The 11,495-nt window shown below is 43.9% G+C and overlaps 1 protein-coding gene across 1 annotated transcript; it reads left to right on the forward strand.

Moving 5' to 3' along the window:
- The first annotated feature begins 3,333 nt into the window (after positions 1-3,333).
- LOC126996322 (uncharacterized) lies at positions 3,334-5,505 on the forward strand. The gene is made up of 2 exons (XM_050856696.1): positions 3,334-3,366; positions 4,434-5,505. The coding sequence occupies exons 1-2, from the start codon at positions 3,355-3,357 to the stop codon at positions 5,436-5,438; spliced, it is 1,017 nt and encodes a 338-aa protein (XP_050712653.1). The 5' UTR covers positions 3,334-3,354; the 3' UTR covers positions 5,439-5,505.
- Positions 5,506-11,495: the final 5,990 nt, after the last annotated feature.

Genomic DNA, 11,495 nt, shown 5'->3' on the forward strand with positions numbered 1-11,495 from the left:
AGGAGGAGGAGGAATAGGAGATTGAGGAGGAAGATAATCAAGAGAAAGAAGAACAAGAAGAACAAAAACAAAACAAAAAAGAAGAAAAGATGAGGTAGAAAATATAAAATAAAAAGTGAAAGAAAATGAAAATGTAAACAAATCGAGAAAAAAAAAAGAAAACAGTAAAAAAAAAAAAAGAATGACATTGAATGACTCTTAAAACAGGCTTGGAGAGTGAGATGGAAATACAAACTAAAGGGCGAAAAAAGTGCATATAGGGAGGGCAGAAAAAGACAAAAAAAAAAAAAAAAATCAAACGGTATATAAATGAAAAGGGAAATCTTGAAGTCACTGAGGAGGAAAACATTTAATTAAAGAACCTTAGAGCACAGAAGAAAAATTAAGACAAAATACTTCTACTAAATCCTCTGCTTTTACTCAACAAAACGGGGAAGCAAAGTACCAGTGAAGTTGGGAGCATACTCTAGAGCTGCGCGTGGCCTCGGTGCTCAGCTCTGTCCCATTAAGAGTATAAATAGTTAAATCCTTGCATATCACCGCTAATTCACCTGCAGATCACCTCCCTTCCCTTCCTCACCTATTAACACATGCCTTTCTACCTTGCCCAGCACTTCAATAACCAAAACTCATTATATACCTGTTCAGTTTAAATCCCCAGGCTCAGGTAACCACGACACCCCTTACCTGTCACCTTTCTACCCTTCCACACCTACCCAGTCGCATATTCCTAATTTCTCTCCGGCTAAATGATTCCCGAGTAAAGGCACTTGTCTGTAGCTTCGAAACTAACCATGGTGTGCTGTGGAATATACTCTCATTCTGATTCCAACTCAACCTAAACTAACCTAACCTAACCTGCCCTGATCGTGAGAGGGAATAAGCCTCCCCACTCAAGGTCAGATAGCCAGGACAGTCAATCGACTCTTTTTTTTCCTTCACCTGTTCTTCGCACTTACACCTAGATAGACCAAATAGACGTCTGCTTTCTCTTTATTTCTTCTTCTTCTTCTTTTTCTTCTTCTACTACTTATTTTTATTTTTTTCTACTTGTTTTTCTTTTTCTCTTTCATTTACTTTTTATTCGTCATCTCCGTCTTCTACTTATTTTTTTTTCTTCCTTCCCCTTCCTTCTCCTTCAACGTAGCCCTTCAGTACACTTTCGTTATACAAGGCAAAGGTGATCTAACCCCCTTCTTACGCAGTCTCCTCCCCTTCCTCCTCCTCCTCCTCCTCCTCCTCTCCCGTCACGTGGATGCTAAGTCACAGTACATATCACGAAGGATCCTTTTCCCAAGTCTTCCTTGTAATACTTGTTCTCCTTGTCCTCGTTCTCGTTCTCTCTTTCTCGTTTCCCTTTTCGTTTTCGTTTCCCTCTTCATCTTAATAATTATGCATCTATTTCGACCCCTCCTCCTCCTCCTATTTCCTGTTTTCTCTTTATTCGTACTGTTCTTTTTTCCTCCCCTTTCTATTCCTTGCTTTCTTTTAATTCCTTCACTTCCTCCTCTCTCTCTCTCTCTCTCTCTCTCTCTCTCTCTCTCTCTCTCTCTCTCTCTCTCTCATTTTATTCACCATCATTCTCTTATACGTTCTTTTCATTCTTGCTCCCGTTTTCATTTTCCTTCTCTGCTTCCTGCATCGAATTCTCCTCCTCCTCCTCCTCCTCCTCCTTTAGCAGCTACTTGCAACGTCAGGGTTAAATATCGGAAAGTAAATCATCAGGTGTGTCATGATCGGTGTCTCAGGTAAGGTCAGCAAACTTACCTACCAGACCCATAAGAAAAGGTGACGAGGGAGAAATAAAGGAGGCGAAGGAAATCAGGTGTGGTATATTTGTTTGCCTGTGTGTGTCTGTGTGTGTGTGTGTGTGTGTGTGTGTGTGTGTGTGTGTGTGTGTGTGTGTGTGTGTGTGTGTGTGTGTGTGTGTGTGTGTGTGTGTGTTTGTGTGTGTGTGTGTTGGTGGTGGGGCATCTGCGCCTACATATTCACTTTCAAACACACACACACACACACACACACACGAACAAACAAACAAACAGTATTAAAACAATAGCACCAGAGATCTAACAATGAAAAGGTAAACAAGAAAGTAGATAATTCTCAAGGAAAAATATGACAAAGCGAGATTATTTGTATTTCCAATGAAGCGATTCTCTCTCTCTCTCTCTCTCTCTCTCTCTCTCTCTCTCTCTCTCTCTCTCTCTCTCTCTCTCTCTCTCTCACACACACACACACACACACACTAAATAAAATGCATATAAAAGTAAAACAGATTAGAGTAACAGTCAACAAAACTTAATTAAGAGATAAAACTACGAAGGAAAATGGAATCAGGTGTTTGGCCGATTTTATTATACTCGCGTCTGTCTGGCTGCGTTAATCTTAGTGTTTTTGTCCCCTTTTCTATTATTTTCCTAACTTTACTGTTACTGTCTGTTTTATTTTCATCTATATCTGCTCATCTAGTCTACATATTTTTTTTCCCTGGTACATCTCAATAATGATAATAACAATAACAATAATAACAATGATAATAATAATAATAATAACAATAATAATAATGATGATGATTTTACCCAGAGCTTTATACATGACCGCGCAAGTAACAAAAAGAATTAAACGCCATAATACCTGATATTTTGTAGGTATATATTGATTATGCAGGAAGTGAAGTTCGTCTAGTCTAGTCCGACGTCATCTCAGGATTATATATGACTTGTCGAATTAAGCGTTATATCGACGAATCAAAGAAATGTATATTGAAATTTTAGCTTTAATAACTTCATCTGACGTTTTGCTCTTCCCTATATTTGGAATACTGATGTTAGAGTGTATGGGCATAAATTTTGAGTTAATACTATAAGGAGACTCCAACACTGCTGCACACACCCAGTTAATTACGTAAGGCTTCATTGGTGCTTAGAGTCACATACTTAAACATTTCAGGGCCCAAGTGCACACATTTGACAAGGCTTTGGTAGGAGACGTGGGTTTTTCATGAGTAGTCTTAAGACCCTGGTGGTAGTATGACGTTGCTTCCGTACCGTAAACGTGAAAAAAAAACTCTTAAGAGCCAGATTAATTTCCTTCTCGGCCTTTGGAAAAAGTTAATGTGCGAGGCGGAAGCGTCTGAGAATACCGGCTTTAGAATGAGACTGAACAATATTAGGTCGGTGCTGAAAGTATTGGCGAGGGGCAAATTTTCTTTATTTTTTGTTGGCTTGTCATGTTTGTGTTGATAGAGTGAAGGCGGAGGAGCGAGGCGCCGCGGCCCTGAGACGAGGCCGCCGCCGGGTATAAAGGACCGCGGCAGCCGACGGTGGCATGTTCCTCCCCGCCTCCAGCAGCGCCATGACCAGCTCGGTGAGTCCCGCACAGCACACTCAGGCACCACCGCCACACGCCTTCCAGCAACACACACACACACACACACTACTGCCACACACCTCCCAGCACCAATCTCACACACACACACACACACACACACACACACACACACACACACACACCACCGCCACACGCGTCCCAGCACCACACACACACACACACACACACACACACACACGCACACACACACCACTGCCACACACCTCCCAGCACCAAACACACACACACACACACCTCCCAGAACCAAACACACACACACACACACACACACACACACACACACACACACACACACACACACACCCACACCACACACACACACACACACACACACACACACACACACACACACACACACACACACACACACACACACACACCACCGCCACACGCGTCCCAGCACCACACACACACACACACACACACACACACCACTGCCACACACCTCCCAGCACCAAACACACACACACACACCACTGCCACACACCTCCCAGCACCAAACACACACACACACACACACACACACACACACACACACACACACACACACACACACACACACACACACACACACTGCCACACACCACCCCCACCCACCCACACACACACACACACACACACACACTGCCACACACCTCCCAGCACCAAACACACACACACACACACACACACACACACACACACCACTGCCACACACCTCCCAGTACCAAACACACACACACACACACACACACACACACACACACACACACACACACACACACACCACTGCCACACACCTCCCAGCACCAAACACACACACACACACACACACACACACACACACACACACACACACACACACACACACACACCTCCCAGCCCCAAACACAGACACCTTCCCTTCGAACCTTCGAACACCAAACGGACGCATCCTATTCAATACTTCAAACAAACTGGCAGAAGTCTCTCTCTCTCTCTCTCTCTCTCTCTCTCTCTCTCTCTCTCTCTCTCTCTCTCTCTCTCTCTCTCTCAACAACTCCTTACGTCAACGTTCGCCGCAGGTTGTTGTCGCCGCCCTCGTGGTCGTCTTCGTGGCCCTGACTAGTGCCGCGCCCCAGCCTGAGGCTCTCCCTGGATTTGGAGGTGGCTTCCATGGCGGCAGCTTTGGCCTGGGTGGCTTCCATGGCGGCTTCGGCGGCGGCTTCATCGGCAGCGGGTTTGGCGGCTACCGCGGCAAGAGGAGCGCCGAGGCTGATGCTGAACCCGGCTTTAGGCACGGCGGCGGCTTTGGTCTAGGTGGCTTCCATGGCGGCTTCGGCGGCGGCTTTGGCGGCTACCGAGGAAAGAGGAGCGCCGAGGCTGACCCTGCACCCGGCTTTAGGCACGGCGGCGGCTTTGGCCACGGTGGCTTCGGTGGCGGTCATGGCGGCTTCAGCGGCGGATTCGGTGGATACCGAGGCAAGAGGAGCGCCGAGGCTGACCCTGCACCCGGCTTTAGGCACGGCGGCGGCTTCGGCCATGGTAGCTTCCATGGCGGCTTCGGCGGCGGTTTCGGCGGCGGCTTCGGTGGATACCGCGGCAAGAGGAGCGCCGAGGCTGACCCTGCACCCGGATTTGGTCATGGCGGCTTCGGTGGCGGTCATGGCGGCTTCGGTGGCGGCTTCGGCGGCGGCTTCGGCGGCGGCTTCGGTGGATACCGCGGCAAGAGGAGCGCCGAGGCTGACCCTGCACCCGGATTTGGTCATGGCGGCTTCGGTGGCGGTCATGGCGGCTTCGGTGGCGGCTTCGGCGGCGGCTTCGGCGGCGGCTTCGGTGGATACCGCGGCAAGAGGAGCGCCGAGGCTGACCCTGCACCCGGATTTGGTCATGGCGGCTTCGGTGGCGGTCATGGCGGCTTCGGCGGCGGCTTCGGTGGCGGTCATGGCGGCTTCGGTGGATACCGTGGCAAAAGGAGCGCCGAGGCTGTTGCTGAACCTGGCTTCGCCCATGGCGGTGGCTTTGGCGGCTTCCATGGTGGTTTCGGCGGCTTCCGCGGAGGATTTGGCGGCTTTGGTTACGGCAAGTAAGATGAACGATGTGCGGCCGTGACGGCCGAGATGTAGTGTGTAGGCGACAAAATAAACTGTGCACAGACCCTGGACTTTGCCTTCTGCCTGTCCTCGCCTGGACGCAACGTTTGGGGAAGATTGGCGAAGAGGAAGGAGGCAGGGAGGAAGACAGGGAGGCCGTGAGGTGTGGGAAGACCACCAAGACCCTCCATAACTTCATCAGGCTCTCTCTCTCTCTCTCTCTCTCTCTCTCTCTCTCTCTCTCTCTCTCTCTCTCTCATCACACACACACACACACACTCACACACACAACCAGCGACAAGGGAACGTGAGCCCAGAGCGTTACCATTCCAGGTGAATGATAATCATGCTTAATAAAAATATGAGCCATTACAAGCTCGATACAGTCCTGAAAAATAAAATGCAAAGAGATAACAACACACCAACGACAAGAAGAAAAAAAAAGCTGTACTTACATGCCCATGGAGATGGCGGTCCTGGCTAGTGGTGGCGGTGCTGGCTAGTGGTGGTGGTGGTGCTGGCTGGTGGTGGTGGTGGGTGTAGTTTTCCCGTGAAGTACCCGTAGCCAGTTCTTCCTCGCCACATCACTTATACCTCCATTTCACTTCACTTTCCTCGGCACTTATCGCATCACACAACGCACACCTATCCACTAACAACTCATAACGCACACTACTTTCACTATGACACACGGCGGAACACTATATTCTTGTATACATCACCAATTATTATCGTCATTACTCCCTCCATTCCTCTTCTCACACACCCCACTTCCTTACTAACCATTTCCCGCCTCACACACCTTAACAGTAATTATCAAAAGTTCATCACTTGGTGGCAGTAGTTTCCTCGCCACATCCCTTCCTCCTCCTCCACGTCACTTCTCTTTCCTTGGCACTTAACGCATCACACAACGCACACTTATCCACTAACACCTCACATTACTTTCACTATGACACACGGTGGAACACTTTCATTGCATAGATCACCAGTTATCGTTCTTAACCCCTCCATTCCTCTTCTCACACAGCTCACTTCTGTCCTCACCACTTCCCGCCTTCACAGTAATTATCAACACTTCACCACGTGGGGTACTCTGCTATAACACACGACAGTACGCCATTTCTTAGCATATCAGCAACAAAACACCATCACAACAGCAAGCCGAGACCCAGATCAAGACCTTCATGACCGCTGGTGCTGACGTGCTACATATTTTCGCCTTTTTCTCGCCTTTAAAAGCCTCGCTATGGGCAGGGACAAGAAGGCGGCACACACGAAGGGCAATAATCAGGTGGGCATGGAGAAACGGCCATAGGGGGCATGGGAGCGGCAAAAATAAGGGTGAGGTGAAAGGCATGGTCGGGAAGGGATGGTAACACGAGTCGGTGAGTCAGCAGAAACCTCGTCGATCTTCACTTCATCACAAAACCATTTTCCGGGTAATGTCAAGCACTTTTACACGCCTCACAACGTTCACGGATGATCAAAGTAACCGCAGAATTTAACCTGGCACGCAGAAATGTTCCTTAACGCGGCACTGGAGCAATAATTGAACGTCATGTCGTTGTTGTTGTTTACCGTCACGGCCGCCATGCTTCTGTCCGCTTGTCTTATCTCCTACTGCGGACGGACGTATATTATTTTATTTACTCAAGTCATCCCTCTCTCGTATGTTATGTACTTCAATTATTAGGGTCTTTCCGGTTATACGAACTATCGACTTTTTTTTTTTTTTTTTTTGCATTTTTCCAATGTATTTTTTTACGTAGAATCCGAAAATAACATTGTTTTTTTGGAGAAATGGATAGATAAAAAGTTATTCAACTTTAAAGTTATTTATTTCCTATGCATTACTGAAGTTTAGGTTAGGTTAGGTTAGGTTAGGTTAGGTTAGGTTAGTTTATTGATATTTACTTACCTCTCTGAGATAATTGTTGAAATCGACTGCTGTATCCTTGTTGATTTCAGTCTCATCGTTGCAGTAATTACAGCTTGTGTAGTCATATTAACCTAAATAACGTGATTTTTTGACCTGAAAGAGAGGAAAAATGAAAGTTAGCATTTCTTCAGTATTACATAGGGAATAAATAACTTTAAAGTTGAATAACTTTTTACCTATTGGTTTCTCCAAAAAAAATTGTCATTTTAGGATTCTACGGAAAAAAATACATTGAAAAAATGTAAAAATACCCAAAAAATCGATAGCTCGTATAACCGGAAAGATCCAATTATTATTTAAGAGAATACGTAACTTTCTTTCGTTATCTCTTGTTGAACGAAATTCAGCGAGTCAGTTCATGCTAGCTTGTAAATCATGAAATCATCTCTTCACTCGTACTTTGTTTTTATTTTCCTTCATTTCATTTTTTTTTTTTACGGAAATCATTAAGCAATTTAAAGGACGAAGAAGAGAAGGAACGAAAAATTATTGGAGATTCTGATGCGAATGTTCGTTTTGAAAATAGAAAACTGATCCTTTTTAAGGGAGACCCAGCTAGTTTATCCGTGTCCCAAGTGTCGTATCCAATATCTATTTCTTTGCTGATTTCATCTCTCTTACAACAAAATTAGAACATATATAACAGGCCACGTCTAGAGAAAAGCTTATTATGGCCCAAAGATGCGTATCTCTCACAATTTGGAGGATTTCTCACAATGTTGTCCCTCCGTGGAAGATTAGCCTAAAACCGCTTTATCTATCTTTCTTTGCTAATTTCGTTCCTCTCACAACGAAATTAGAACGAAATAATATGTATCTTCTATAGAAAAGCTTATCATGGTCCAAACACGCATATCTCGCGCAATTGGGGGAATTTCGCATATCATTTTCTGCCGTAGATTAACCTTAAGCATGAGGAGGGAACAATGGTGCCAGATCGTCGTAATCAGTGTCTTATTTACCCATTTCCGACCCAAAGCTGGCTCCTCCACCTCAATAACTAGATTAATTTATAGTTATCGATGAAATGGTTAACTAGTGATGTCTTATTGCAATATTTAAGTGTCAAAAACCGGTAAAAATACAATGTAGTGAATACGATTGTCTGGCAGCGTTGACCGTTGAGAAAGGGTAAACAAAACTGCCTCGAGGTGACGGCCATTTCATTTCTGTCATTTAAATATCCCAAATTTGTGTTACGGCAGCGTTGTGGCGTGCCAGGCGTGAGACAGGAACTAGTTGAATCATTCGTAGACGTGATGGAAGGTGTGTTAACGCTTGATATCAATTGGGAAGTGAAGATTTGAAAATGTGAGTGGTGGGTGAGGCGCATGGCCGGCTGGCTCTTATTATTACTGTTGGTGATATATTGGGAAATGGTGCTCTGCCGTGTGTTGTAGTAAAAGTGTCGACGGGATTAAGTACTTCTAAAGACTGTGAGTGGTCCTGCTAGATGGAAAGTGCTCAGGAAAGAAATGGCGTGGTTGAAAAGTGGTATACAAGAAAATGGTGTTCTGTCTTGCGTTATGGTGATAGTGTCTTACGGGATTAATTAACTACTCGTAAAGATTGTCAGTGGTCCTGCTAGACGGAAAATGCTAAGGGAAGAAATGGTGTGCTTGAGAATCCAGGAAGGGCGGGAAATGGAAGGTTGTTGGTGACTCGCTAGGAAATGCCCTGTGTTATAGTGAAAATGTCTACGGGATTAAGTACTCGTTAAGACTGTCAGTGGTCCTGCTAGACGGAAAATGCTAAGGGAAGAAATGGTGTGCTTGAGAATCCAGGAAGGGCGGGAAATGGAAGGTTGTTGGTGGCTCGCTAGGAAATGGCCTGTGTTATTGAGAAAAAAATGTCTATGGGATTAAGTGCTCGTTAACACTGAGTGGTCGTGCAAGATGGGAAGTGCTAAGGGAAGAAAGGGCGTGGTTGGGAAGCGGGAAATGGAAGGTTGGTCGTAACGTGTTAGAAAACTGGTATAGTGCGTTATAGTGAGTGTCTTATGGGGTAAACTACTACTCGTAAAGACTGAACGGTCGTGCAAGACGGAAAATGCTAAGGAAAGAAATGGCGTGGTTTGAGAAGTGTGAACGATGGGAAATGGAAAGCTGTTGGCGGCACACGAGGAAATGGTGTCTAGCCGTGTGTTACAGTGAAGGTATAGTGCGGTGTTTGAAATGCCTTGAGTGAATGAGTGCTTAGAAACGAAGTGACTGTCAGAAATGGGGAAAGGATCCATAACACCAACAACAACACCACTACAGGTATGTAAATTTATATGTACTGTGCATTTTTTTTTTCTCTGGTTTATTTGCGCTTTTCACCTATTTGCGATTTTCTTTTCTTTATTTCTAAAGGACTAGGTTAAGCGTTGTGTTCGGTTAAAATTTACTAGTAACCTAAAACGTAATTACATAGCCGATGGAAACAGAACCCATATGGGACTAGCATTAACCGAGGAGTCTAATAAAGAAATAGCCTAATTAGGTGGGGAACAGTGCGCCCTTGGCAACACAGGTTCAAGCGGGGGGTCCTACATAACGAAAATCAAGTCAAATATAATACAGGTCACAGCCTGGCGCAGTGCTATTGGCATCCATTTGTGACGTATTACATTAATCTGGTCGAGTATCGCTGACAGTGTCTAACAGAAGTAGGAGCGATCAAGGTTCCTCAAGAATGGATGAACCTTGGGAGCGATAATACAAGTTAGTCTTGCTCTGACTCGTACACGGTTACTAAAAAAAAAAAAAAAAAAATCAAACATGCTCTGTAAATAATGAATTACCTCGACTAATGGGTTTTAGCATTATTTATACAGACTCAGAGTATCACTTTATTTATACCAAAATAGCTTTGTTACCCTTTAAAACGCAAAACTTTATATAAAGGAATCGGGGAAGCACGTGTTCTAGTCCCCAGCAGACGACGCGGACCTAAGCAATCAGAATTTGCGGACGTGTAGTCTGTTTACTTATTGTATTTGTGAAAAATAACTGAATTACCTTTGGCAAATGACAAAGTGGACCGCAAGGCACAAAGAAGAGCCCAGATGATAGGAAATAGCAATACACACGTTTTCTGAGTGGCTAACGACATACTCAACCTTTGTCATTTGGCGTAATGGCCTACGAAGCACAAAGGCCAGGTAGAGGGATTTGAAAAAGTCTAGAAACGCGAACTAAGGGGAGGAATCAGTCTTTTCATATGTATGTGCGTTCGGTTTATTTCCTCGAGTTCTCGTGACGCGGCGAATATACCGTTAATGCGGGCAGGTGCAGCGACGCCGGATTGGAACGATTTTCTTCACTTTTTATTGCAAAGAAGAAAACGTTCGGGAAAGCTGCAAATCAACGGCCTGATGATGAAGGTATGACGTGGATTTTTTTAACGTTGAGTAGATGGCTATGTTACTTTGACCTATAAATGATTCTTATATGATTGTTATATGCTTGCTATGTGATATATGACTTTTATGCAACGGTTCCAGACATTTAAGATAATCCTCATGCTTCCTGATGTTGAGTAGAGTAGATGGCTATGTTACTTTGACCTATATGATTGTTATATGATGGTTATATGCTTGTTATGTGATATGTGACTGTTTCATGACAAGGCTCCAGACATTTAAAATAATCCTCATTCTTCCTAATGATTCTTCTTTTCTGTTTTCATCTTGTATTGATTTGATGTACCGCGTGGCTGATTGTTTTCGTAGTTTGTTTCTATCATTGTTATTTTCGTAAAGATGAGTGGTTAAAATATTCAAGATTTGTTCATCCTCGCCTCTCCATTCATTTTTACGATTTTTTATTTATTTTTTTATTTTTATTCATGTTGTAACTACTATGTGCATGCTCATTATTATTATTATTATTATTATTATTATTATTATTATTATTATTATTATTATTATTATTATATTATTATTATTATTATTATTATTATTATTATTATTATTATTATTATTATTATTACTGTTATTGCTATATTAATTATTATTTCATTATTCTTGTAATTATTATTATTATTATTATTATTATCATTTATTATTATTATTATTATTAGTAGTAGTAGTAGTAGTAGTATTTATTAAGTGATGATGGAAACCGTTC

Source organism: Eriocheir sinensis, chromosome 9 (genome assembly GCF_024679095.1).
Source record: "Eriocheir sinensis breed Jianghai 21 chromosome 9, ASM2467909v1, whole genome shotgun sequence".
Classification (NCBI taxonomy): domain Eukaryota; kingdom Metazoa; phylum Arthropoda; class Malacostraca; order Decapoda; family Varunidae; genus Eriocheir; species Eriocheir sinensis.